The following is a 27,969-nucleotide window of genomic DNA, read 5'->3' on the forward strand; positions in this document are numbered from 1 at the left end:
GTAGAACCTGAAATGGAAAGCCAGATTCCCTGCTCTCATGGAATGTACAGTCACTCTAAGGAAGAAACTATAAAGATTATGAGCTAAGATTTTTGTCTACAACGAAACTACTTGCCCTGCTCTGTATTTTATCACCAGACTTTCTTACACTAACATTAAGCCTTAGTCTGCTATTTTAGAAGAGGCTCAATATCTGATGCTACAAGGTGTATGCACAAACCCTGTGGGGTTGATTAAGAACATAGCAGTATGCGCAGGGCACGGTGGCTCATGCCTGTAATCCTAGCACTTTGGGAGGCTGAGGCCGGTGAATCACTTGAGGTCAAGAGTTCGAGACCAAACCCCATCTCTACTAAAAATACAAAAATTAGCCAGGCATGGTGGTGGTCACCTATAATCCCAGCTACTCGGGGGTGAGATGGGCAGAAGAGCTCTCAAAACCCTTTCCAGCCAAGAAGGACATTTGTTAGAAAACTCCAGACCTATGTCAGCTTTCAGCCACCACCCTCTGTGAAGCCTGTGATGATTGGCCCAATTGATCTCGGTATATTCGGCATGCAAACAAGCTTCAGCTTACCTCTGCAGTCTCTCAAAATTATGGCATTGCTTTTGCCAGTTCTCTTCACTAGTGGAAACAGTGGGACATAAGGATATAAAAGCAAGTATCTTAATAGCCTCAGATGTTTTATTTTTGCCTCTAGTTCTTCATGACTTTCAAGTAAATTCTTTAAGTTTTCAAGTCAGTCAGAATCATATCTTAAGTAAATCTATGGGAATGTTAAATGTAGTGAGAGTGTGCCTCATTTTATTTTATTTAATTTATTTTTTTATTTGAGATGAAGTCTCACTCTGTCACCCAGGCTGCAGTGCAATGGCACGATCTTAGCTAACTGCAGCCTCCGCCTCCCAGGTTCAAGCAATTCTGCTGCCTTAGCCTCCTGAGTAGCTGTGGTTACAGGCACATGCCACCATGCCCAGGTAATCTTTGTATTTTTGGTAGAGACAGGGTTTCACCATGTTGGCAGAGCTGGTCTTGAACTCCTGACCTCAAGTGATCCACCCACCTTGGCCTCCCAAAGTGCTGGGATTACAGGTGTGAGCCACCGCACCCTGCCTCATTGTTTTTATTTAAATGAAGTGAGAATGATCCACATGTTATATACCAAAAAGCTGGATCTTAATCTCTGAGGATCTCATAGTTCTATCTTAAATGACGATTTCTCCTTGAAAGTGAGGGGGAAATATGCTAAATAATGGCATACTTGCTCACCATGTTCACTATTTCAGTCCCCCCTTCCTCCTTTTTACATTATTTTCTTTCTATTTCTTGCAGATCGAAAAGTTTAGAAAATCATCCAAAGTCCATGACTATGGTAGGTCACCTTGATGATCATGATAAATAATCTTACATTTCCATGTAATTTGACAATAACACAAGATTTAATAGGAGTTCCTGAAGTCACATTTCCATACTGTGCAACCTAGCCTTCCCTTCTGTCCGCAGACGAGGGCTCTTCCATCTCCTGTCATAGCTGGTGCTGTAATTGGAAGCCCCTCCCTCTAACCTTGTAGGGCCCCTTTACTCCGTCCCCACTGCTACTGCTTCATTTCAAGCCCCTGTCATTTCTCATCTGACCTGTTGCACTCACCTCCTAATTATTGTTTCTGCCTCCAGTTTTGGTCCCCTTCATGCCATCCTCTATAGAGTAGACATATTTTGATCTTTCAAAAGCAAAATATTTTCATGCCCCTCCCTTGCATAAAGCCCTTCAGTGGTTCCCAATCACATTCTGGATCAAATCTGAACTCCTTAGCATAGTGTATAAAGTTCCCTATGATCTGGCTCTGGCCCTCCTATCCAGTCTTACCATTCACTCCTTTCTCCTTCTCATCATGCATATCAGCCATGTCTAACCGATTGCAGCTTTCTAAACATGTGATTTTTTTTCTTTTCTTTTTAGTTAGCATATTAATTGTACATATTTATAGGATACGGGCTGGGCGCGGTGGCTCACGCCTGTAATCCCAGCACTTTGGGAGGCCGAGGCAGGTGGATGACGAGTTCAGGAGTTCAAGACCAGCCTGACCAACGTGGTGAAACCTCGTCTCTATTAAAAATACAGAAAATTAGCCAGGTGTGGTGGCGTGTGCCTGTAATCCCACTTACTTGGGCAGCTGAGGCAGGAGAATAGCTTGAATCCAAGAGGCAGAAGTTGCAGTGAGCCAAGATCTCACTGCCACACTCCAGCCTGGGTGACAGAGAGAGACAACTTCTAAAAAAAAAAAAAATATATATATATATATATATATATACACACACATACACACACACACACACACACGATACAGAGTAGTATTTCCATGCACGTACACAATGTGTGATGATCAAATCAGTGTAATTAGCAAATCTATCACTCCAGACATTCATCAGTTCTTTGCTTTGGGAGGATTCAAAATCCTCTCTTCTAGCTATTTGAAAATATCCAAAAACTTGTTGTTAACTCTAGTTACCCTGCAGTGCTATAGAACACTGGGACTTATTCCTTCTATCTAGCTGTAATTTTGTATCCATTCACTAACTTCTCCCTATCCTCCCCTCACTACCTTTCTCAGCCTCTAATAAACATGGTTCTGCTCCCTACCTTTATGCATGGTATGTTATTTCTGTGCTTTCCTTTTATTGCTCATGCAGCTTCTCCTATTTGGTATGTTCTTCTCCAGCTCCTTTTCTCTCACTTAATCAGTTCCCACCTCACAAACGCCTGTCATCTCAAGCTCTGCCTCCTCTCTGAAGCCTTTCCTGCTCTGTCTCCCAAAAGGAACTGACTTGCTTTCTCCCATGTGCCCACACTGTACCCTTTGACATAATAGCACCTATGACACAGCATTACAGTTCTCTGCTTGCATGTCCTTTGACTTGACTAGAACTCTTTGAGTACAGGAATTGTCTCATATTCATTTTGATATCCTCGACGACCGATCTCATAAAAGGTACTGAATAGGAGTGAATGTTAGACTTGGGACCCAGGACCAATGCTACACTTGCTGGCGTGATCCCAAACAGCAGACACAGCTGCTGCCACCTCTGTCCCGTTCCAGGACATGGATATGTTCTTAAATGCCGTGGCCTATTTGTAACATAGCTTTGGGGATGAGGGGGTACTCAATAGGGCATGCCTCCATATGCTGCCATTGAGACCCAGCTTTTCTCATAGTTGAATTAAGAGGGTGCCTTAGGCCGGGCGCGGGGGCTCAAGCCTGTAATCCCAGCACTGTGGGAGGCCGAGACAGGCAGATCACGAGGTCAGGAGATTGAGACCATCCTGGCTAACACGGTGAAACCCCGTCTCTACTAAAAAACTACAAAAAGCTAGCCGGGCGAGGTGGCGGCGCCTGTAGTCCCAGCTACTCGGGAGGCTGAGGCAGGAGAATGGCGTGAACCCGGGAGGCGGAGCTTGCAGTGAGCTGAGATCTGGCCACAGCACTCCAGCCTGGGTGACAGAGTGAGACTCCGTCTCCAAAAAAAAAAAAAAAAAAAAAGAGGCCTTAATACTATCAATTCTTTTTTTTTTTTTTGAGACAGAGTTTCACTCTTGTTGCCCAGGCTGAAGTGCAATGGTGTGATCTTGGCTCACTGCAACCTCCACTTCCTGGGTTCAAGTGATTCTCCTGCCTCAGCCTCCTGAGCAGCTGAGATTACAGACATGCACCACCACGCCTGGCTAATTTTGTATTTTTGGTAGAGACAGGGTTTCTCCATGTTGGTCAGGCTGGTCTCGAACTCCTGACCTCAGGTGATCCACCTGCCTCAGCCTCCCAAAGTGCTGGGATTACAGGTGTGAGCCACCACACCCAGCCAATACTATCAATTCTTAACTATGCCATGCTGGTAAGTCACTTTTGGATTATTCAGATTATTTTTTCTACATTCTGTCAATTAACCAATCAAACCAAGGAAGATGAAACTCAGTCCACCTTCTTCTTCATGGTGTTCCTTAGTGGGAAAAAGGTTGAAAGAAATAAACAAAAATATCAGTTAAAATACAGTGTTGGAGGCCGGTGTGGTGGCTTGCACCTGTAATCCCAGCACTTTGGAAAGCTGAGGCGGGTGGATCACTTGAGGTCAGGAGCTTGAGGCCAGCCTGGACAACATGGCAAACCCCCATCTCTATCAAAAATATAATCCCAGCACTTTGGGAGGCTGAGGTGGACAGATCACTTGAGGTCAGGAGTTCGAGACTAGCCTGGCCATCATGGTGAAACCCCGTCTCTACTAAAAATACAAAAAGTAGCCAGGCATGGTGGTGAGCACCCGTAATCCCAGCTACTTGGGAGGCAGAGGCAGGAGAATTGCTTGAACTTGGGAGGCAGAGTGAGCCGAGATTGTGCCGCTGCACGCCAGCCTGGGTAACAACAGAGCGAGACTCTGTCTTCAAACAAATAAACAAACAAATATAGTGTTCGTATTATCTGTGGAATTCACTTATCTATAGGCTTACTTTGCACCCCTTTTCCATATGTAATCAAAAATTGGCTGTTTAGGGGTTCTGTCACTGAATGTTAGTCTTTCCCCAAAACTTATAAAACATTTTTCCTTTCATTTTTAGATGCCAGCTGTTTTTAAAGAAAATAGAAATGATTTAGATTAAACAAGCCTGAAGAGTAAACAGCAATCATTTTCGTCAACCACTCCAGGAAGAGTCATTACTACATATGCTAGCCAAATCAATCCATGCAGATGATATATTAAAATCTGCATAAACAGTAAAGTCTTACATTCCAAAAATGCGATTACTTCTAATTTCTTCCTGTGAATAATCAAATATATTCTATTTAACATAAACAGAAGAATACAGTGGGTTTTTTGTCAAATATTTTCACAGAATACCACTCCCATATTATCAGGCCTTTCATGATGCACAAAAATAGTCATGGATTTCACTTCAACTTTTTATTTCCTCTGCAAGACATCCTTTTTCTGTCCAGGCAGGCATATTCTTCATAATACCAACCAAATTTTAAAAGACACCAACTCTGAAATCCTTTGGAATTAAAACCCAGATAAAAAAGCCTGGGCGGCCGGGCGCAGTGGCTCACACCTGTAATCCCAGCACTTTGGGAGGCCAAGGCGAGCGGATCACGAGGTCAGGAGATCGAGACCATCCTGGCTAACCCCGTCTCTACTAAAAATACAAACAATTAGCCGGGCATGGTAGCAGGCGCCTGTAGTCCCAGCTACTCAGGAGGCTGAGGCAGGAGAATGGTGTGAACCCGGGAGGCGGAGCTTGCAGTGAGCCGAGATCGTGCCACTGCACTCCAGCCTGGGGGACAGAGCGAGACTCTGTCTCAAATAAAAAAGAAAAAAAGCCTGGGCAACATAGGAAGAGCTCATCTCTACTGAAAATCAGAAACATTAGCCAGGCATGCTGGCAAGCACTTGTCCCAGCTTACTGGGTGGCAGGGGAGGGGAGTGTGGTGTGGGGGTAAGGAGGTGGGGATGGGGAGTTGCTAAGGCAGGAGGATGGCCTGAGCCCAGGAGGAGGCTGCAGTGCGCCATGATCATACACCACACTCCAGCCTAGGCAACAGAGTGAAACCCTGTCTCAAAACAAAGAGAAAAACCCAGATGACAGGAAAGGACTGGCTCTTAAGACCTAACCCTTATAATTTCCACTTTAACATCGTTTTGAGGAATTCGTTCTGAATTTAAACAAAGGAGCCAGAGATAGCTGATTTTGTGAGATGCACTAGAAAAATAAATGTATTTAACATACATAGTATCCTTTTGATAAATCCCAGAACCAGACTGGAGGTATAGCTATTGATCAAAATATGCCTTACGACTGGGCACGGTGGCTCACGCCTGTAATCCCAGCACCTTGGGAGGTCAAGGCAGGTGGATCACTTGAGGTCAGGAATTAGAGATCAGCCTAGTCAACATGTTGAAACCCTGTCTCTACTTTAAAAATACAAAAATTAGCTGGGCATGGTGGTGGGCGCCTGTAGTCCCAGCTACTTGGGAGGCTGAGGCAGGAGAATTGCTTGAATCCGGGAGGCAGAGACTGCAGTGAACCAAGATCTCACCACTGCACTTCAGCCTGGGCAACAGAGTGAGACCCTGTCTCAATAAATAAATATATACACACACACACACACACACACACACCCCTTAGGTGGAAGAGAAAAATTATTTTATCTCACTAAAGTTAGTTTTGTACTTAAATTAGATAAATACAAGATGAAAATATATGTAGAGTATATATCTGGTCCCGAGGAAGTGGTGAATAAATAAAAGCTATTATTATTGTTGTCATTTTTATTGAGGAATTCTATGAGAGGTCTTATGTGAATGTTGAAACAAAAATATATAATTTTTCAAATTCTAAAACTTAGAATGACAAACCATGAGAAATGCACAGTGGGTTGCAGCTCTAATAGTGTAGTTTCATTTTAGAAAGTGAAGCATTGAAAGCTTTGGAAGTTACTCATATTTTAAAAAGAGATTATTATTAGTTTCACGGAATCTTCTAGGGAAAATGAGAAAATATGATAGGAGAAGGATGGCTAATGCAGCCCCAGAAATCTGCACACAAATGTGATGAAACAGGTAGAAAGGAAGCACTAACACATTGCGAAGAGGACTGTGTGCATAAGTGCTGTATGCAATGTGTGTATTATGAGACACCTATGGGGTTTTACCTAGAGGTTGTCTGAGAATGAACGTGCCTGCCTTGGTGTGTGGCACAAGGATGTGGCATTTAAGCCCATCTTTCTTTCAATAAACATTTAATGACTTTCAATAAGCACTGGGACAGGCTCTGTGTCAGATGCCAAGGATACAAAGAAAAATGAAGATCCTAAGGAGGTGATAAATTAGTAAAGTATTCTAGAACAATGTAAGATGTAATGGTGGGAGGAAATGGCCCTGGACTGTGTGAGAAAACCTCAGGGAAGATTTTACAGAAACGATGGCACTTGAGCCAGATGGTCACAGCCGATGAGGTATCTCAAGACAACAGGAAAGCAAGAGCACGCTCAGAGCATGGAGGACTGAGATGCCGGTTACATCCCCTGAAGTACAGTTAATGTCCAAAACTCAAGCTCTTCAGAGGGTCGGAGATGAAGAAGATCATGAGGAGCATTCTGTGCTGTACTAAGAAATTTGAACTTGGCCAGGCACAGTGGTCACAACTGTGATTCCAACACTTTGGGAAGTTGAGGCAGGTAGATCACTTGAGCCCAGGAATTTAAGATCAGCCTGGGCAACATAGTGAGACCCTTATCTCTACAAAAAATTTTTAAAAATTAGCTGGACATGTTGGTGCACACCTGTAGTCCCAGCTACTCGGGAGGCTGAAGCAGGAGGATCGCTTGAGACCAGGAAGTCAAGGCTGGGAAGGCTGCAGTGAGCTGGAATTGCACTCTGTACTGTAGCCTGGGCAACAGAGTGGGACCTTGTCTCAAAAAAAAAAAAAAAAAAAAAAAGGAAATATTAATTTGAACTTTATTCTGATGAGAGACTGAAAGATTTTAAGTAGAGGAGTGATGTGGTTGGGGTGTGCATTTTTGAAAGACTGCCCTAATAATAATAGAAAGGGTAGGTTGATGGTGGATGAAGCTAGAATCAGGAGTACGTTAAACTACTGATACAGTGCTGCAGTCAAGAAAAACAGACTAGTAACTAAAATAGTGGCAGTGGAAATAAAGAGGAAGATGTGCATGCTGAGTGATTTCAAAGGTAAAACGGAAAGGATGGGGTTATTAGTTAGCTGTTGGAGTGGAGAGAGAAGGGTCTAGGAAGCCTAGCGGAGCTCTGATGAATGATGTAGAGAAGACAAGAGGGATAGCTGGTTTGTAGGGAGAGATACCCTGAGTGTGAGGTAGCTGTGAAGCATCTGAGTGGAGGTATTTAATAAGCAGTTATGTATATGCTGAGAAGGCTCCAGAAAGCAGGGATCATTGATAAAGCAAGGTGTCAGAGGAGAAAAGAGGGACTAGGCTCCACAGCACAGCCTAGGGACAGGGACAGCTCTTCCTCTGAAATCAGGACAGGCATGTTCAGGGCAAACATAAGCCATGGCGTGGTAAGTTCAGGGAGCTCATGGCTGAGAGAGTCACTCTCTTCATGTAGTAGGGGAATAAAAGAGAGAAGTGAAAGTTGGAAATAGCCACAGCTTCTGCCTTCACAGAGTAAAGCTTTGGATCTCACCACGGGAGATTGCGTGGGGACGCAGTTTCCTCCCCCGTCTGTGGACTTAACACACTTTCCTCTTTTCTTCTCTGGTCTGTTTGGTCTCTTGTCCTCTTGACTCTGGCCCATCCCATCTCCTTGAGGATTTGCTCCGTCACTCATTTATATCTTCTCACACCTTACTTTATAACTCTTCATTGAACCCTACTCTAGCCTTTAAAAAAAACCCTTCCTGCAACCCTTTTCTTTTCTAAAGCTATCGTGGTTCCTCTCTTTTCACTCCCCATTATAAACCTTCCAAAAGATTGTTATTTGCAGTTTGCAAGGCACTTTCATGTACTATCCTAAGTAGGTTATCTGAACTCATAGTGTTTCTGATAACTATTGTCTGATATCTCCAGTCTTCATAACTCTGATTTTTAAAGGCTATATGCTATTTCATGGATATATGTCATAATTCACTTAAATCTATTTTATGGACAGGTTTTCAAATCCTTACTCCATAGTCAGTGTTCATTGCCTTCTGTGCTCTGGGCCCAAACTTCTGTGCCTTTCCCCATATTGTTTCCTTTTTTGGGAATGCACTTTCCTTGCCCACTAAATGTCCTCCTTTCTTCACATCTACCATGCAGTACCTCATATATAAAACATTTGTACCCTTTGAGGTCTAATTCAGATATCACCCTTATCCTCATCTGAAATGCCTCTTTCCTCTGTTTTATCTGACTTTTTAATGGCACTTAGCACATTCTTCCCTAAATTATAGTACAGGGGAGATACTATGGAATAGGAAAAAGAGCACTCGACAGGGAATCATAAGATTCAGATTCAAGCCCTGGCTCCTCCATAGCATCTGTTTTAGGAAACCAAGTTCATAGTCACTCTAGTTTAAGAACAGTTACAGGACTGTGCTAATATTGTTTAAGGATATAAATGTTTTCTATATTATGTTCTATCTTTCAAAGATTGTTAATATTTGCCTATATAAATGCAACTCTTGGTAAGAGTGAGCCACATATATAATTCAAATCTAGCAGATTCGGTCTGAAAAATAACTGCAAAGGACTTTGGGAATTAGTATGAATTATGATTGCACCTTAGGGGTAAGTTGTGAAACTGGACAAAGATCATCCTGTATTTAGCAAGGTTAAGCGTGCACAAAGAACAGTTAGAATATATTTTTATAAAAGTCTAGTAAGCATAATATGGTAAGAATTCAACACTATAATACAGTGGAGGATTCTTATAAATGGGGCCAAGGACCAAAGAAGGTGCTGGGAGAAGAGTTTCCAATTTTCAAAATTTCACAGCAAAGCTCCTCCACCGGGCATGTCTTCACTGTTTTCACTTGTTTGATGGGAGGATTTGATCAGCCCTAATGAAAGAGTGTTGGTAACTGGAAGAAGAGGCATAAAAACCATAGTACATAAGTACACGAGTTATTATAACTAATATATTTCATATGCTCTTCCCTTTATTGAGGGATGATTTATGTGCTGTAAAATTCAACTATTTTAAGTATACAATTCAGTGATTTTTAGCAAATTTATACAATCATGCAATAATCACCACAACCTAGTTTTAGAATATTTCCGTCACCCGTGCCCCCAGATTTCCTCCATCCTATTTGCAGTCCGTCACTGCTCCCACCCCATGTTTCCCAAGGATTCCGATCAATCTTCTCCTATTTGCAGTCCGTCACTGCTCCCACCCCATGTTTCCCAAGGATTCCGATCAATCTTCTCCTATTTGCAGTCCGTCACTGCTCCCACCCCATGTTTCCCAAGGATTCCGGTCAATCTTCTTCCTATTTGCAGTCCGTCACTGCTCCCACCCCATGTTTCCCAAGGATTCCGATCAATCTTCTTCCTATTTGCAGTCCGTCACTGCTCCCACCCCATGTTTCCCAAGGATTCCGGTCAATCTTCTTCCTATTTGCAGTCCGTCACTGCTCCCACCCCATGTTTCCCAAGGATTCCGATCAATCTTCTTCCTATTTGCAGTCCGTCACTGCTCCCACCCCATGTTTCCCAAGGATTCCGATCAATCTTCTCCTATTTGCAGTCCGTCACTGCTCCCACCCCATGTTTCCCAAGGATTCCGGTCAATCTTCTTCCTATTTGCAGTCCGTCACTGCTCCCACCCCATGTTTCCCAAGGATTCCGGTCAATCTTCTCCTATTTGCAGTCCGTCACTGCTCCCACCCCATGTTTCCCAAGGATTCCAATCAATCTTCTCCTATTTGCAGTCCGTCACTGCTCCCACCCCATGTTTCCCAAGGATTCCGATCAATCTTCTCCTATTTGCAGTCCGTCACTGCTCCCACCCCATGTTTCCCAAGGATTCCGATCAATCTTCTCCTATTTGCAGTCCGTCACTGCTCCCACCCCGTTTCCTCCCAAGGATTCCGATCAATCTTCTCCTATTTGCAGTCCGTCACTGCTCCCACCCCATGTTTCCCAAGGATTCCGGTCAATCTTCTTCCTGGGTACCATGCAAGAGAGGGGTTAGTAGGACACACTGCGATCAACTCCTGGGTTTGAGCTTGAGGCATCGGGGCTACTACCTGGAAAAGTTTAGTATTCTGCTGTCATCTCCTATGAACTACCTAGTTTTTGCAGGGACGAGCTGGCAAATTACACCAGGATTTAACACAGACCACCACCCTTTTGAAGGTGACGCACACCTCTACCATTCCCCGTTGATGTGATTGGGTTGTATTTCTACTTTTTAATTTTTGGCTGGGGAGGGGAGTAGTGGTGGCAATTTCAGAAGCTTCCCGCTTCACCTTTCATACTCTTATTGGTTCTTACCCCACAGACCAGGGAACTAATGTGAGGGTTCGTCCAACCACCACGTATGTCCATTTATCCTATCTGCACTTGGGGGACCAACTTTGGATGGATCTGGTGACTGAAAAACCCGCTGTTAGCTGGATCTGGGCTGGGGCTCTACTTATTACCTGGCTCCAAATGCTCCTACTCTCAAAGGGGCTGTGTTGGCACTTTGGGTCCTAGATAAAATGTCAGATCCAACCTGTGCCTAACAATCCTCAAAAGGTCTGCAGGTTCCCCCTTCCTCAATATATGATGATTGTGTGTCAATGACCATACGTCCCTTTGAGGAAGGATGAGATATTCAGTACTGAATGGCAATTGTGGTGGTGCTTCAGGGCTCTTTGTTATAGGAGCCTGACTTCTGCTTCAGTTCTGGGATTGATAATTGGATAACTGGGTCAGGCCCAGTGGAGAAAGGGGATCTGTCTAAATTCATTCCTGCTGCTGCAACAAAATGCCTAAGACTGGGTAACTTATAAAGAACAGAAATTTAGGCCAGGTGCAGTGGCTTATGCCTGTAATCCCAGCACTTTGGGAGGCCAAAGCAAGCGGATCACGAGGTCAAGGGATGGAGACCATCCTGGCCAACATGGTGAAACTCCGTCTCTACTAAAAATACAAAAATTAGCTGGGCATGGTGGCGTATGCCTGTAGTCCTAGCTACACAGGAGGCTGAGGCAGGAGAATCACTTGAAGCCGGGAGGCAGAGGTTGCAGTGAGCCAAGATTGAGCCACTGCATTCCAGCCTGGCTATAGAGTGAGACTCCATCTCAAAACCAACAAAAAGAACAGAAATTTATTTCTCACAGTCTCAGAGGTTACAAATCTGAGATCCAGGTGCCAGTAGGTTCAGAGTTTGGTAAAGGCTGCTGTCTGCTTCCAAGATGGTGCCTTGTTGCTGTAGCCACCAGAGGTGATGGATGCTGTGTCCTCACATGGCAGAAAGAATGGCAGGCCGGGTGCAGTGGCTCGTGCCTGTAATCCCAGCACCTCAGGAGGCTGAGGTGGGTGGATCACTTGAAGTCAGGAGTTCAAGACCAGCATGGCCAACATGGTGAAACCTTGTCTCTACTAAAAATACAAAAATTAGCTGGGCATGGTGGCGTATGCCTGTAATTCCAGTTACTCAGGAGGCTGAGGCACAAGAACCACTTGAACCTGGGAGGCGGAGGTTGCAGTGAGCTGAGATCGTACCACTGTACTCCAGCCTGGTCGACAGAGTGAGACTGTCTCAAAAAATAATAATAAAAAATAAAAGGAATGACAAAAAGGGCCTAGGTATGTACTCCAGCCTGGTCGACAGAGTGAGACTGTCTCAAAAAATAATAATAAAAAATAAAAGGAATGACAAAAAGGGCCTAGGTAGTTCTCTCCAGACCTTTTATATGGTTGCTAATCTCATTCATGAGGGCTCTGACTTCAAGACAATCACCTCCGAAAGGCTCCTCCTCTTAATGTTATCACATTGGGCTCTAAATTTCAACATGTGAGTTTTAGGGGGCACATTCAGACCACAGCAGTATCAAAACTTTTTATTGGGATGACTGCCCTCAGCCTTCTGGTTTTTCTTGATTTCATTTTTTCTTTTTTTTTTAGATGGAGTCTTGCTCTGTCGCCCAGGCTGGACTGCAGCCGTGACCTCGGCTCACTGGAACCTCCACCACCTAGGTTCAAGCGATTCTCCTGCCTCAGCCTCCCGAGTAGCTGGGCTACAGGCACGCACCACCATGCCCCGCTAATTTTTGTATTTTTAGTAGAGACAGGGTTTCACCATGTTGGCCAGGATGGTCTCAATCTCCTGACCTCATGATCCACCTGCCTTGGCCTCCCAAAGTGCTGAGATCACAGACGTGAGCCACCGCACCTGGCCTCTTGATTTAATTGTATAAACTAAGCAGTGCTCTCGTTGGGTGCCCATTTGTCTTGCCTGTAGGAAGGTGTTTTATCAGCTGTTATCATAGCTCTCTACAGGTTACTCCCCTTGCCCATTCCCCAGCCCCTCTCCCCTATTCTGACCCTGCAGCTCATTGTGAGCAGTGTGCCCACATTGTTGCTGACCATTAGGTGATGCCATCTGGCCTCCATTCTCATCCTCACTCCCACTGCTATCAGTGCCTTTCCATAACAGCATCTCTTACCCTGAGCCCAGACCTCCAGAGCTGACCAATGGTCTTCTCAGCCCCTGTCACCAGTGCATTTCTCATCGCTTTGGTAAATGGAGTGTCCTCTAAGGCCTCTTACAGAATATAAGCAGGTGAGTTTCCCAGTCTTATGTAGTACAGTTATCCCTCAGTATCCAAGGGGGACTGGTTCCAAGACCCCCAATGTATACCCAAATCTGCGGGTTCTCAAAGTTCCTTAAAATGACATACTGTTTGGCTGGGCGTGGTGGCTCACGCTTGTAATCCCAGCACTTTAGGATGCCGAGATGGGTGGATCACAAGGTCAGGAGATCGAGACCATCCTGGCTAACACGGTGAAACCCCGTCTCTACTAAAAATATAAAAATTAGCCTGGTGTGGTGGTAGGCACCTGTAGTCCCAGCTACTCGGGAGGCTGAGGCAGGAGAATGGTGTGAACCCGGGACGCGGAGCCTGCAGTGAGCCAAGATGGTGCCACTGCACTCCAGCCTGAGTGACAGCAAGGTTCCATCTCAAAAAAAAAAAATGACATACTATTTGCACATAACCTACACACACCCCTCCATACACTTTAAATCATCTCTAAATTACTTGTAATACCTAACATAGCATCAATGCTATGTAAATTGTTACACTCTATTTTTTGTATCTTTATTTTTATTTATTTATTTTCCAATATTTTTGATCTGCAGTCGGTTGAATCCAAGAATGCAGAACCTGTAGACACAGAGAATAGATGGTGTGCCCATTCTAGAAGTCCTGTATTTAGGTGCCGAGCAGAGAAGGAGGAGGGGTTGCTGAGGTGGAAGGAAAACCAGCAGCGTATGGATGTCGTTGAGCCTAGAGAAACAACTGCTCAAGAATGAGAGGAAGAAAGGCTCACATGAGGGCCATTAGACCTAACAAATTTTAGTGAAGTGTTACAAATAAGAACACAGTTGGAATAGGCTGAGAAGAAAATGGAGGGGTAAAATACTGATGCTTTACTGTGTCAGGGAGCAGAGAAATTAGACTATTGCTGAAGGGGAACCGAGGCCAAGAGAGAGTTTGTTTTTTTAAGACAGGGAATATTTGTATGTTGATGTTCAAATAATGAATTAGAGAACTAGAAATGTATTGTGAGGGAGAAAGGAGGGAGAAAAGAGGGGGTTATTTTCAGAATCACGTGTCCTTGAGCAGGAGATGGGATCTAAACCACAAATGGTGGTTGACCTTTGATGGGCCTCTAAACGTCGTTTTATTGTAACTGAAAGGACCGATGGCTCACACCTGTAATCCCAGCACTTTGGGAGGCCAAGCTGGGAGGATTGCTTGAGGCCAGGAGTTGGAGACCAGCCTGGACAAGATAATGAGACCCCATCTCTAAAAAAAAAAAAAAATTAACTGGGCATGGTGGTGTGCCTGTAGTCTTAGCTGCTTGGGAGGCTGAGGCAGGAGGATTTACTTGAACCCAGGAGTTCAAGGTTACAATGAGCTATGATTGTTTTACTACACTCCAGCCTGGGGGACAGAGCCAGACCCTATCTCAAAAAAAAAAAAAAAAAAAAAAAAAAAGGCAAAGCCTGAGCATAAGGATGAAAGTAAGTGGGGGGGTTTTGTGGTGAGTGATCAGGTAGTTATGACTTCATCTGTTCTTTTCTTTTTTTTTTTTTTTTTTTTTTTTTTTTGAGACGGAGTCTCGCTCTGTCACCCAGGCTGGAGTGCTGTGGCCGGATCTCAGCTCACTGCAAGCTCCGCCTCCCGGGTTCACGCCATTCTCCTGTCTCAGCCTCCCGGGTAGCTGGGACTACAGGCGCCGCCACGTCGTCCGGCTAGTTTTTTGTAGTTTTTAGTAGAGACGGGGTTTCACCGTGTTAGCCAGGATGGTCTCGATCTCCTGACCTCGTGATCCGCCTGTCTCGGCCTCCCAAAGTGCTGGGATTACAGGCTTGAGCCACCGCGCCCGGTCTCATCTGTTCTTTTCTGTGAAGTATGTGCTGGGGAAGGACTGGAGGCCTTCCTAAGTGAGGAGGTGGGCTGGAGAGCCAGCACTCCCTTTAAAGTCGTTCTTATTTCTTGTTTCCTTTCCCATAGTACCCTCTTTTCATAAGGATTATAAAGGAATTTTTTTCCTCGGAGGTGTAGTACACAAAAGCCAATTTTTTTTTTTTGTCCTTGCTACATGAAAGGATGCTTAAGCGTTTGCTTATCTATAATAAATGTAACGTTTTTGGGGTTTTTTGCTCAATGTTTTTTCATCTCTTATTAGGTTTACAATCAAACCTGGGTTCAAACTTACGGAGGAAAGATGTGACTTGTAACAACACTGTATCTTCATTGATTCAACAAATACTGAGTTCACACTGGGTGTCAGGCACCCTTCTATAACATTAAGACACAAACTCCCTGGCCACAAGATGTTCACAGGAGACAGGCTGAACGATATTGTGAGAGAAGATAATCAGTGCTATGAACAAGAGAACAGAGGAGAATGCAGAATGTGGGGGCAGGAGGGTTGGAATTTTAAAGTAGAAGTCAAGGTAAGCCTCACTGAGGTGACAATTAATTGAGCAAAGATTTAAAGGACATGAGCGGCTGGGTGTGGTGTCTCACACATGTAATCCCAGCACTTTGGGAGGCCGGGGGGAGGGGGGGTGGATCACTTGAGGTTAGGAGTTCGAGACCAACTTACCATGGTAAAACCTCGTCTGCTGAAAATACAAAAATTAACCCAGCGTGGTGATGGGTACCTGTAATCCCAGCTACTCTGGAAGCTGAGGCAGGAGAATCGCTTGAACCCAGAAGACAGAGGTTGCCATGAGCCAAGATGGTGCCACTGCACTCCAACGTGGGTGACAGAACAGGACTCCATCTCAAAAAACTAAACAACATGAGGGAGTTTCTTGGCCACACAGTTACTTGGTGGGGGTATAAAAGAACACACGAGTCCTTACATTTGTGAGTGATGTGGAAAGAAATCTTAAGTAATCAAAGAGAAAGAATGCTCTGCTTTTACACATTCTAAGGGAATGAAATGACAGATGTGGAGAATCAACTACGGGATTTGTCTGAGTTCTATTGCGTCTGGAATTAGTGGGTTCGTGGTCTCACTGACTTCAAGACTGAAGCCACAGACCCTCAGGCTGAGTGTTTTACAGTTCTTAAAAACGGTAGTCCAGAGTTTCTTCATTTCCGATGTGTTCGCAGTTTCTTCCTTCTGGTGGGTACCTGGGCTCGCTGGCCTCAGGAGAGAAGCTGCAGACCTTCGCAGTGTCACAGCTCAAATGCAGTGGAACCAAACAAGCAGCAAAAAAGTAAAACAGCCACAACACCTAAGAAAACCCAAACACATAGCCACTGTGGGCTGGAGCAGCCTGCTTTTAGTCCCTTATCTCACCCCACCCACATCCTGCTGATTGGTCCATTTTACAGAGAGCTGATTGGTCCATTTTACAGAGAGCTCATTGGTCTGTTTTGACAGAGTGCCCATTGGTGTGTTTACAATCCTTGAGCTACACACACAGTGCTAGATGGAAAAGTTCTCCAAGTCTCCACTAGGTTAGCTAGATACCGAATACCAATTGGTGTATTTACAAACCTTGAGCTGGACACAGAGTACTGATTGGTGTATTTACAAACCCTGAGCTAGACACAGAGTGCTGATTGGTGCATTTACAAACCCTAAGCTAGACACAGAGTGCTGATTGGTGTATTTACAATCCCTTAGCTAGACATAAAGGTTCTCCAAGCCCCTACTAGAGTCAGGAGACCAGCTGGCTTCACCTAGTGGATCCTGCATCTGGGCTGCAGGCGGAGCTGCGGGCCAGTCGCGACCCGCGGCAGCACTTCTCAGCCCTTGGGCGGTCGATGGGACTAGGCGCCACGGAGCCGGGGGCGGCGCCCTTCCGGGAGACTTGGGCGGTGCAGGAGCCCACCATGGAGGGGGTCTGGGACACGGCAGGCTGCAGGTCCCGAACCCTGCCCTCGGGGAGGCGACTGAGTCCCGGGGAGAATTCGAGCGTGGTGCATGCGGCCCGGCAGTGCTGGGGGACCTGGTGCAACCTCCGCACCTGCTGACCCGGGTGCTAAGCCCCTCACTGCCCTGGGCGGCGGCGCCCCCCGGCCGCTCCGTGTGCCAAGCCCGCGCCCGCCGGAACTCGCGCTGGTCAGTGAGCGCCGGGCGCAGCCCCGGTTCCCACCCGCGCCTCTCCCTCCACACCTCCACGCAAGAAGAGGGAGGCGGCTCCGGCCTCAGCCAGCCCAGAGCGGGACTCCCGCAGTGCCTTGGCGGGCTGAAGGGCTCCTCAAGCGCCGCCAGACTGGACGCCGAGGCGGAGGAGGCGCCGAGAGCAAGGGCTGCTAGCACGTTGTCACCTCTCACTATGAAGGAGAGTCACCAGGATATGGAATAGCCCCTGAAAATAAATCCCTTCAAAGAGGTTAGTGTAGACATGGGGAAAGATTTGGAAAAAGTTAAATTAGTAGGTGGAATTCATAATTTCATAAATTAAGGATTGGAACCAATTAGGGCAGAGAGCTCTGGGTGGACACCAAGGAAAAGCTGCTTATTATAGGAAGAATGTGGATCACAGTGATGCAGAATTGGTGAGCACAATGGTCAGGGCTAGCCCCTTACTTCCTTGATCACAGCTGCCTGTTTTTTTTTTTTTTTTTTTTTTTTTTGAGACGGAGTCTCGCTCTGTCGCCCTGGCTGGAGTGCAGTCTCTAGTAAAAATACAAAAATTAGCCGGGCATGGTGGAGCGTGCCTGTAGTCCCAGCTGCTTAGGAGGCTGAGGCAGGAGAATCGCTTGAACCCGGGAGGTGGAGGTTGCAATGAACCAAGATCGCGCCACTGAACTCCAGCCTGGGCGACAGAGCAAGACTTCGTCTCAAAAAAATAAAAATAATAATTTTAAGAATTGTCATTACTTAACCATGGGAGAGGGTGTGAGCAGACAAAGATTTTCCACTGTGTATTTTCATGGTTTTGCCTTTGAACGATGTCCTCTCTTATAAAAAAATTTTTTTGCTTTTAAATGCCACCTAAAGGCAGCTATGTTCTTTACATCGCCGTTACCAAGAGGATCGTCATTCAAATACACTAACCACTGACAATGCTAACTAATTGGGAGTAAAGGACCGGGCGGAAAGATCAGCCAACCGCAGGCTACCGGCCAGCAACTACGGCGGAAGGCGGACTCTCGCGGGAGCCACAGAGAGGCCAGCAGCCGGCCACGTGACTTCCGGGCGGCCGGCTCTCTCTCTACCTCTCCGCGCTGAGCAGCCACGTCGGCGGCGTTTCCCTTTCAGGGGAGGGGCGTAGCGAAGGCCCGTGCGTGGTACGTGTCCCGCCCCTCGCCGCCCAGAGCCCGGATGAAGAGTAACGCCATTACCGCCGGAGCAGCCGAAAGCCCTCCCGGACGGAGACTGGACACTGGACGGGCAGCGCCATGAGACTCCTCCCCCGCTTGCTGCTGCTTCTGTTGCTCGTGTTCCCTGCCACTGTCTTGTTCCGAGGCGGCCCCAGAGGTGAGACTAAGGAGAGTGTGCGGAGGGGGATGGCCAGGAAGGAGATGCCAGTGACGGCAAGTTTGAAGTTGGAGGCAGTGGCAGCTCCAGGTCCCGGGGTCCGTGTCCACTCCGCTGGCCTCTCTCCGCCCTCTCCCCAAGCCTAGGCTCGTAGCAGCAGGGGACCCCGCGGGCGCTGGAGACCCCGCTGCGGCCTGCCCCTTGCACGCAGGGTGCGGGGCCGTGTCCGGCCGACCTTGCTTCGTGGCCGGCCGAGGGCTGGGCTTGCTTCTCTGGCCCTGGACCCGCGCCTGCAGGAGCTGCCAGAACTGAAGGGTCCTCGGCTGCAGGAGGAGGCGAGGGGGCTCTGGCCACGGCTGCGCTCCGAGCGCGCCGCAGCCGGGCGGTTTCTTTTGGCCGCCTCCGGCTCCGCTCCACCCCCAGCCCCTAGTGCTCAGGGCTGACGTGTCTTTAGCTTCCACGCCGCCAGTCCGTCTTCATTCATTTGCTAAAACCCTTGTTTTCTACACATCTAAGCCATCACAGTGTCTTTTTTAATGGTCACCTGCCTCGTTCACCCCCTGCTTGACCCGTATGTGTTATTATGATTTCAGAAAAACTACCTCATCGTCACCCCGGTTATCCGCCCCTGCTGCCACGCATACTGAAGGATCCCTGTGGGATGTCTCCCTTACTTCTGCCTTATTTCTCTCCTTTTCTTTTCATGGAGCAGTTTTTTGTTTGTGGAAGCATCGTATTGTGCTGAAAAAATGTAGCCTACTTCGCGTGTTTTTAATACATAGATTTATTCTTTCCAACAATTAACCCAGCAGTTAAGTGTGAAAATAACTTAGCAGAATATAAAAATGTGGCAACTTGACTTGCTGCCCGGGTTTTGTCATGAACTTCGACTTTCTGATTTGCAAAGTGAAATAATTAGTCTGACTAAGCACTAGAATTCCCTTTCATTCTGTAAGTTATTAAAGCAAGCTGTGTGTCTTAACGGTAGTGACAGGTATCCAGGAGTTGTTTTGCAATGAAAAGTGAAGTGACTGGCTTCTGTTTAATGGCTAGAAAACCAAGTAGGAGAATGAAACAGAACTGTTAATGAGTTCATCTGCAGATTTAACAAGATTCTTTTACTTTGGGAGTCGTTTGCTGGTTCTCTTTAAGCTTATTAAAAAAAAAAACTTGACAAATGTAGATTTCGTTTTAGAACTATTTAGAACTATTTTCAAGTTGTAAAAACTTTCAAGAAGCATCAATTCATTATCTAAACTGAATTAGTATCTTGTAAACTTTTTTGTGAGTAACGGTTTTTCTTTTACAGAAAATGTTTGTTCAGTTTTTTCCAGCTGAATGAAGACTGTTAGACTTTATAGGGACAGACTTTTTATTGGTTAACATTAAAATAATTGTTTAATATCCATGAAAGACCTTTATATTCCAAAGTGCTCGAATTTACAACTTGAAATTACTATGTCAGACATGGATATTTTTCTTACTGGTTTTTGAAAAGGACTTGTAAGTTATGAATGCACTATTTTTAGTCTTTGTTCAGCAGGCAGTGAAATCTCTTCAGTTCATAATGCATGGTTCAGTGTTCTTTAATATTTTGCAATAAATCTTAGTGGCCAGTGTGAACTCAAAGACATGGAAAAGACTGAAAATGCATGGTCCTTGATGTAAACTGTTTCTCCTGGGTAAAAACACACTTCCCTTCCCATGTTTTTTCTCCACAGAATTGCCACATCATCATTTTGTCTGAGAGATGTTGGAAGACACTAGAACTTTGAAGTTCTTTTTAGGGTCTTGCCTGAAATAGATAGAATGTGATTTACTTAGAGTACTGTTATCTATAAAACTGTGATTTACGTTTTTTTTTTTTGCATTGTGACTCTACTTTGTAACAGTACGTTTGAGAAAAATAAAATGCCTTAAAACATGTTTGAAGCCACATGCAAAAATAATTGGATTCTTTCTTTGCTATCAACCCTGAAGCTACCTGTATGGTTTTTACTAAACAATGTTTTTCATGCAAGCCAGTTTTTACCACAGATATGATACAGATACTTGTTCCTTGGACTCACAGACTGTTAAATTCTAAGAGTTTCAGCTGTAGTCACCTCTGATAACAGTGTTTCCTACATAGAACTTAAGAATGCTTTTTTTTTTTGAGACGATGTCTTGCTGTGTCGCCCAGGCTGGAGTGCAGTGGTGCGATCTCCGCTCACTGCAACATCTGCGTCCCGGGTTCAAGCGATCTCCTGCCTCACTCTCTGGAGTAGCTGGGACCACAGGTGTATGCCACCACACCTGGCTAATTTTTGTATTTTTAGTAGAGACGGGGTTTCACTATATTGGCCAGGCTGGTCTCGAACTCCTGACCTCAAGTAATTCACCCGCTTCAGCCTTCTAAAGTGCTGGATTACAGGCGTGAGCCACCGCGCCTGGCCAAGAATGCTATTTTCTTTTAAAGGTAGGGGTTGTTTAGTTTGCTTTATATCATTAATGACAGGGATTACATTTAGAAGTTTCTTACCTTTGCAAAAAAATTATTTTCCTTAATTTGCTTAACAAAATTGCTTGAAGTTCTTTGTGCTTCAAGGCGTCTTTAGTTTGTGCCGTTCAGTTTTCCATCTGTTGGGCACTTTTTGAAATTAAACCACATTTTCCTTTAAAAATATGCAGGCAGGGAACAGTGGTTCATGCCTACCTACCTAGCTACCCAGGAAACTGAGGTGGAAGGATCACTTGGGCCCAGGAGTTTGAGGCTGCAGTGAGAGCTATAACTGCACAACTGTATTCCCACCTAGGCATCAGAGCAAGACCCTGTGTCAAAAAAAAAAAAAAAAAAATTGCAGTTGTTAAGACTGCTAGTAAAATAAAATACAAATATTCTTACATGCATTGTAATTGGCATCATTCAGGTGAACTGGGAGATTCTGTTAGTCCAAGGGAAGATTTTTTTTTGCCTATACCTGATAGTAAAAAAAAAAAAAAAAATAGTATTCCAGAGTAAAGGTTAACTGTTTTTTCTGTATTTTATCATTAGGCTCATTAGCAGTGGCACAGGATCTTACAGAGGATGAAGAAACGGTAGAAGATTCCATAATTGAGGATGAAGATGAAGCCGAGGTAGAAGAAGATGAACCCACAGATTTGGTTAGTGTTATATGCTATTTAATATATGTAAAATGTATGTAATTGTATTAATCTGTTCTCATGCTGCTAATAAAGACATACCCAAGACTGGGTAATTTATAAAGGAAAGAGGTTTAATTGATCCATAGTTCAGCATGACTGGGGGGGCCTCAGGAAACTTAGCATCATGGCAGAAGTGGAAGCAAACATGTCCTCCTTCACATGGTGCCAGCAAGGAGAAGTGCAGAGCACAGGGTGGGGAAAGCCCCTTATAAAAACCATCAGATCTTGTGAGAACTCACTCTCACGAGAACAGCATGGAAGTAACCATCCCCCATGATTCATTTACCTCCCACCAGGTTCCTCCCACAATGTGGGGATTATGGGAACTACACTTCAAGATGAGATTTGGCTGGGGACACAGCGAAACCATATCAATAATACATCTAGAATTTATCCTTACTTATTTATTTTTAGAGACAGAGACTTGCTCTGTTGCCCAGGCTGGTGTGCGGTGGCATGAGCATAGCTCACTGCAGCCTCGAACTCCTGGGCTCAAGTGATCCTCTTGCCTCATTCTCCTGAGTAGCTAGGACTACAGTCATGCCCCAACAAGCCCAGCTAATTTTTGTAATTTTTTTTGTAGAGACAGTGTCTTGCTGTGTTACCGAGGCCAGTCTCAAACTTCTGGGCTCAAGTGATGATCCTCATGCCTCCAACTCTCAAGGCTCTGGGATTATGGGCATGAGCCACCACACCTGGCCTAGAGCTTATCCTTATACAAAAATTAAAAATCCCAGCTTTTAGAGGTTTGTTAATGTGGTCAAAGTGAATTGAAATTGGGAGAATAGGCACCAGTCATTGAGAATAGAGCGTATTTTCTGGAACAGGGAAGGAGACATGAAATAGTTAACAATTCAGGATCGTGGTGACATGAGTCTAGAAGGGTAACAGCATAGTAGAAATAGCACTGGACCATGGCTTCATAGATTTGGTCTACCTGCTGCTTACTTTTCTGACTTACCTCTGTGGGTCTCAGTTTCTTTTTTACTTGCTTGCTTTTACTCTGTTTTTATTCTTTTTGCTTGCTTGTTTTATTTCTGAATCCTTATGTGCCAGGCACTGTTCTTGATGCTGGGTGAGCAAACCAGATATTTTCTCTGCTCTTTTAGACTTTGTTTTTGGGGCAGTTATATGTGTTTTAATGGCAGGGGGTGAGAAGCAGACAACAAACAGTATACAAAATATATCCTGTGAAGAATAAGGGAGTTAGAGAAGATCTCTTCAAAGTTGTTCAGCTCTGAAATGTTTACTATGTAATACGACAGTAAGAATATTGGGCTGGAATTGGGAGCTTTGCAGCATGCATCTAGCTAATTTTATTTCTTCTCTGGAATGACTGTAATCCATCCTACACAGTTTTTTTTTCTTTCTATTTTCATGTCATACTTGAACCTGGAACCTCTCATGATGCCAGATTTTGTCATTTCCTTCAAAATTAAACCACTAGTTCCCTATTTTCTTATTTCAGTGTCAAAATAGACTTATATGTAGATTTCTGCTTCTTTTTTGACTTACCTTCATTTTTATGGAGTATGTCTTCCAACTAAGCAAATCTGTTGCTATTTTATTGGTGTTTTTGAGTTATCATTTTTATGCTTCTGTACCTACTGTTTTATCTGGATAGGATGTCCCTAGTAATTTGTGAACTCTCCTAATTTCCCCTCTTTAGGAACTCCTTACTGATTATCTGAGTCAAGCTTTTCATACGTATGTATACAGATACGCTTAGGGTTGATATTAAGACTCCGCATCTTCAACCCAGCCTGCATTAGGTGAACAGCTTTAACTAGATTAATACATTTCTGCTGCGTTGTTGTTAATGATTATTTGACCAGTTTGGGTAGATAACTGAGAGTGATGGTTGGAAGGGAATCTGTCTAGGAATTTAGGATTAAAGATGGTATTTGGGGCACTGAAATTTGGGCATGTACTGAAATTTAGTGATGGATTATATCGTTGTTACCAATTATATGAAATTACTTGTGCTCTCTGGCACTGGAATGGACTTACTGTGGAGGAAGAAGGTAGAAGAGAGATGCTGAATGCCATGAGACACGCCTATCATCCCAGCACTTTGGGAGGCCAGGACAGGAGGATCACTCGAGCCCAGGAGTTTGAGACCGCCTGGCCAACATAGCGTGACACCATCTCTACTAAAAAAATTAACTGAGCCTGGTGGCTTGTGCCTGTAATCCTAACTATTGGAGGCAGGAGGATCACTTGAGCCCAGGAGTTCAGGGTTACAGTGAGCTGTGAGTGCGCCACTGCACTCCAGGCTGGGTGACAGAGTCAGACCCTGTTAAATAAGTAGAGGATAGGGGGTAGAGAAGGGAACTGTTAGATCTTTGATAGACTTATGTCATTGGCCAGAACTTCTCCATATCTTGATTTCTCCTGCCTTGAGAACCATTAGAGGAAAAAGAACAACTCTGATTATCCGCTTTCTACCGTGGCCTATTAGTACAAAAGTGTTAGTACCCTCTGCTTTGTTACTTATCTCAAATCAGAAAATAATGAAGGTAGATTGAAATAGAAAGGCAGGAGAAGTATTACCTTCCATTGGACTAGACCATGCCAGCAGGGGTAGGATCATGTGTAGACTAAGAAAGATGGGCCCTCAAAGCCAAGGCTGCTACAGAAGTCACTTCCAGAACTGAATGAGCTAGAAAGTTCACCTACTGCTGTTGTTCCCAACATTTCTTTATCACCTTATACTCAGCTGCCAAGGCATCAAGGAACTGGGAGATATGGAAGGATCCTTTGCCACCGGGCCAGTGTCCTGGAGTCAAGTGAAGGAAAAGGGGGTTTTTCATAAGATCTAAGATACCAACAACTGGTTTAGATGCAGGTTATTAGTTTAGAATTTTTGAGGGCAAACCTTCCCCAGCCCCCCACCCCCGAAACGGAGTCTCGCTCTGTTGCCCAGGCTGGAGTGCAGTGGCGCGATCTCGGCTCACTGCAAGCTCCGCCTCCTGGGTTCACGCCATTCTCCTGCCTCAGTCTCCCAAGTAGCTGGGATTATAGGCACCCACCACCATGCCCGGCTAATTTTTTGTATTTTTGGTAGAGACAGGGCTTCACCGTGTTAGCCAGGATGGTCCCCATCTCCTGACCTCGTAATCCACCTTCCTCATAATCCACCTTCCTCGGCCTCCCAAAGTGCTGGGATTACAGACATGAGCCACCGCGCCCGGCCTAGTCACCTTGGGCTTTTCTACCCCATTGATTATTCTTTTACTGTATAAAACTGGGTTGCATTGGACCTTACCATCATTCCTGAAAGGTTTTTTTTGTCCTCCCCATAGAAATGATAGAGATTTTTGGTTTTATTTTTACTAAAACAAGAGCTGTAGTAGTAATAACACTAGCTAACTTTAAAAAAATTATTTAGCTGGGAGCGGAGGCTCACGCCTGTAATCCCAGCACTTTGGGAGGCCAAGGCGGGTGGATCACGAGGTCAGGAGATCGAGACCATCCTGGCTAACACAGTGAAACACCGTCTCTACTAAAAATCCAAAAAAAAAAATTAGCTGGGTGTGGTGGCGGGCACCTGTAGTCCCAACTTCTTGGGAGGCTGAGGCAGGAGAATGGCATGAACCTGGGAGGCAGAGTTTACAGTGAGCTGAGATCGCGCCACTGCACTCCAACCTGGGCGACAAAGCGAGACTCCCGTCTCAAAAAAAAATATATATATATATATATTTAAAATAGATGATATATTCAAATGGCTTAGAACTTACAAGGTACAGAGTATATGATGAAAAGTTTTCCTTGTGTGCCTTCCAGCCATGAGGTCATCTCCCTGTGAGCGACCAATGCCACCAATTTCTATACTCTCCTCTGGAGATTGTTTGCAATAGCTGAAATATTTTGGAGTTTTACCAGATAGCAGATACTAAGCATTATACATCTTATATGCTGAATAGCTGTAAGGTAAATGAGTTACTTAGTTTTCCACAATCAGTATTCCAAACATTTACCGTGTTTAAATCCGTAAATGAGTTTTCAGTCTTGGCAGCAACATTGCCTTCAGTGTCAGAAAGTGAAGAAGGCCATCAAGCATAAACTCTATCAGATTTTGTATTTTCTACTTTCAGATATGTTATTCACCCATTGTTCTGCGTTTTTCCTTAATAATGAGTTGTCCTTGTTCTCTTCTAAGGCTAACCGTTCCACCTGTGTTCATGTCCCCATCTCTTCCTGCAGAACTTTGTTACATTATTCTTTCGTTTTGTAGCATCAAGCATTCATCCTCCTCAGTGATTTGATTCTGTTAAGCCACATGTGTGCTTATACTGTTCGTCCACATTTGCTGCACCCACTTTTCTTTACCAACACCCGTGACTTCTTGAAAGAGAAACTTGGACAGCTTTTCTCTTCTGCTCGCTTCACGTTAATTCTCTATCATGATCTGGTCCCATATATCTAGTAAAACTAGTATTGCTAAGGTCACCCGCAACCTCATTGCCTAATTCCTTGTTTTCCGTTGTTACCCTGTTGTAGCTCTTTTCCAGCTCTTCTCGGGATAGTTTCATCTGAATGCTCCGTAAGCACTTCACATTGTAAATGTCCAGATCATTTGCCACGTGTCCTGTCGCCGTAAACTCTTTGCTGTTTTGATGCGGCTCCAGTGATTCAAGCTGTTGCCTTGTTGCTTCTGTTTATTTTTATTCCAAAACCCATCAATCAGGTATCAGGGATTTCTCTTAACTCTTTTTGAAGTACACCCTTTTCCTCTCTATCCCTGTCATTTATGGTTTCGGCCTTTCTCTCTGATCTCTTTTCCTACTTATGGATATCTTTTCTCAGAAGTAGAAACTTATTCTTACTAAATGAATGAAATCATGAAGGGTGCTTAAAACATAGCTTACAACACAGTTTCACAGTCGTTGAACAAGTGTTTGAGTGAATTCTCTCTCAAGTGCATGAGCTGGATGCGGAGGATTTTACACTTATGAGATAACCTTTGCTCTTGACAAGTTTTATCTGTTGGGGGAAGGAGTTTTTTATATATGTGAAAAGTTAAATGCCGGTAAACAATGGCATCCTGAAGCATCTCAATTTATTAAGAGTCTGGATACTTCAAAGATGTGACTGTCTCTAATCCATATTGATACTTGGAGAAATGATGCTGCACTGTGTTTAAAGTTTTAAATAAAATTTGTTCACATTTTTAAAAAACGGTTAAGATACAGTTTATGTATCATAAAATTCATCTGTTTTAAACATACACTTAGTAAATTTACCAAGTTCTGCAACACAAATTCAGTTTTAGGACGTTTCTATCACCCCAGGAAGATCTCTGGTCACACTCTTTTTTTTTTTTTCTTTCAAAATTATGTGACTGATCCTCACAGGAAAATTTTGTTAATTAGAATGGAAATCTCTGTAGGCTGTTAACAAGGTACTTGACGGCAGGGGTGGGCAAAATGTGGTTGCAAGCCACATCTAGCTATCCCCGTTCATTGACATGTTGTCTGGGGCTGCTTTCACACAGTAGCCCCAGAGTTGAGTTGAGTAGTTGCAAGAGAGACTTTATGGTCTGCAAGGCCGTATTTGCTATTTGGCCATTTACAGAAAAAGTTTACCAAGCTCTGTTCTAGAACCTTGGAGTTCACAATATGGTCTGAATACCAGCAGCTTTGGCATTTTCTGGGTGCTTGTTAGAAAGAGAATGATAGGCTTTGCCCTAGGCCTGAATTAGATCTGTAACATCCCCAAAGAATTGGTATGCACGTTACTGTTCAAGATGCACTGCTCCAAAAGCTCTATTGTAATTAATGAGGTATGATGAAATTCTTATTACTAATCCAGCAAGCTGTAGAGAAGCAATATTTCATCCTAACATAAAGTAAAGTCTGTCTGTCTTTTTTTTTTTTTTTTTTTTTTGAGTCAGAGTCTCACATTGGGGCAATCTCAGCTCACTGTAACCTCTGCCTCCGGGGTTCAAGCGATTCTCCTGCCTCAGCCTCCCAAGTAGCTGGGATTACAGGCACGTGCCACCACACCTGGCTAATTTTTATATTTTTAGTAGAGATGGGGTTTCACCATGTTGGCCAGGCTAGTCTCGAGCTCCTGACCTCAGGTGGTCTGCCTACCTCGGCC

The 27,969-nt window shown here is 44.5% G+C and overlaps 3 protein-coding genes across 5 annotated transcripts in view; all 3 read left to right on the forward strand.

The window, feature by feature from the left end:
* CAGE1 (cancer antigen 1) overlaps nucleotides 1-4,649 on the forward strand; it is a 59,466-nt gene extending 54,817 nt beyond the window's left edge. Inside the window, 2 exon segments of the mRNA XM_010381701.2 lie at nucleotides 1,334-1,373; nucleotides 4,608-4,649. Of these exon segments, the coding sequence (XP_010380003.2) occupies nucleotides 1,334-1,373; nucleotides 4,608-4,649 (82 nt within the window).
* A 2,406-nt stretch (nucleotides 4,650-7,055) lies between these two features.
* Nucleotides 7,056-18,328, forward strand: LOC115896921. The gene is made up of 4 exons (XM_030928878.1): nucleotides 7,056-7,150; nucleotides 9,157-9,191; nucleotides 16,959-17,587; nucleotides 18,199-18,328. Exons 1-3 carry the CDS (start codon nucleotides 7,056-7,058, stop codon nucleotides 17,558-17,560), a joined length of 732 nt encoding a protein of 243 aa, XP_030784738.1. The 3' UTR covers nucleotides 17,561-17,587; nucleotides 18,199-18,328.
* A 91-nt stretch (nucleotides 18,329-18,419) lies between these two features.
* The window catches only part of SSR1 (signal sequence receptor subunit 1), a 43,786-nt gene continuing 34,236 nt past the window's right edge, over nucleotides 18,420-27,969 (forward strand). For all 3 annotated transcript variants that reach the window (XM_010381702.2, XM_010381703.2, XM_010381705.2), the window contains exons 1-2: nucleotides 18,420-18,678; nucleotides 21,713-21,822. In XM_010381702.2, the coding sequence (XP_010380004.2) occupies nucleotides 18,600-18,678; nucleotides 21,713-21,822 (189 nt within the window). In that variant the 5' untranslated portion in view covers nucleotides 18,420-18,599. The remainder of the gene's footprint in view (nucleotides 18,679-21,712; nucleotides 21,823-27,969) is intronic.

Source organism: Rhinopithecus roxellana, chromosome 4 (assembly GCF_007565055.1).
Source record: "Rhinopithecus roxellana isolate Shanxi Qingling chromosome 4, ASM756505v1, whole genome shotgun sequence".
In the NCBI taxonomy this organism is placed as follows: Eukaryota; Metazoa; Chordata; class Mammalia; order Primates; family Cercopithecidae; genus Rhinopithecus; species Rhinopithecus roxellana.

Excerpts from the sequence above, each read along its gene's own strand:
- LOC115896921 (XM_030928878.1), top strand. The coding sequence starts at position 7,056 with ATGCCGGTTACATCCCCTGAAGTACAGTTAATGTCCAAAACTCAAGCT. Across the intron at positions 7,151-9,156 it reads CATGAGGAGCATTCTGTGCT|ATTGTTAATATTTGCCTATA; the intron begins GTACTAAGAAAT and ends TATCTTTCAAAG. Across the intron at positions 9,192-16,958 it reads CTATATAAATGCAACTCTTG|GCGGAGCTGCGGGCCAGTCG; the intron begins GTAAGAGTGAGC and ends TCTGGGCTGCAG.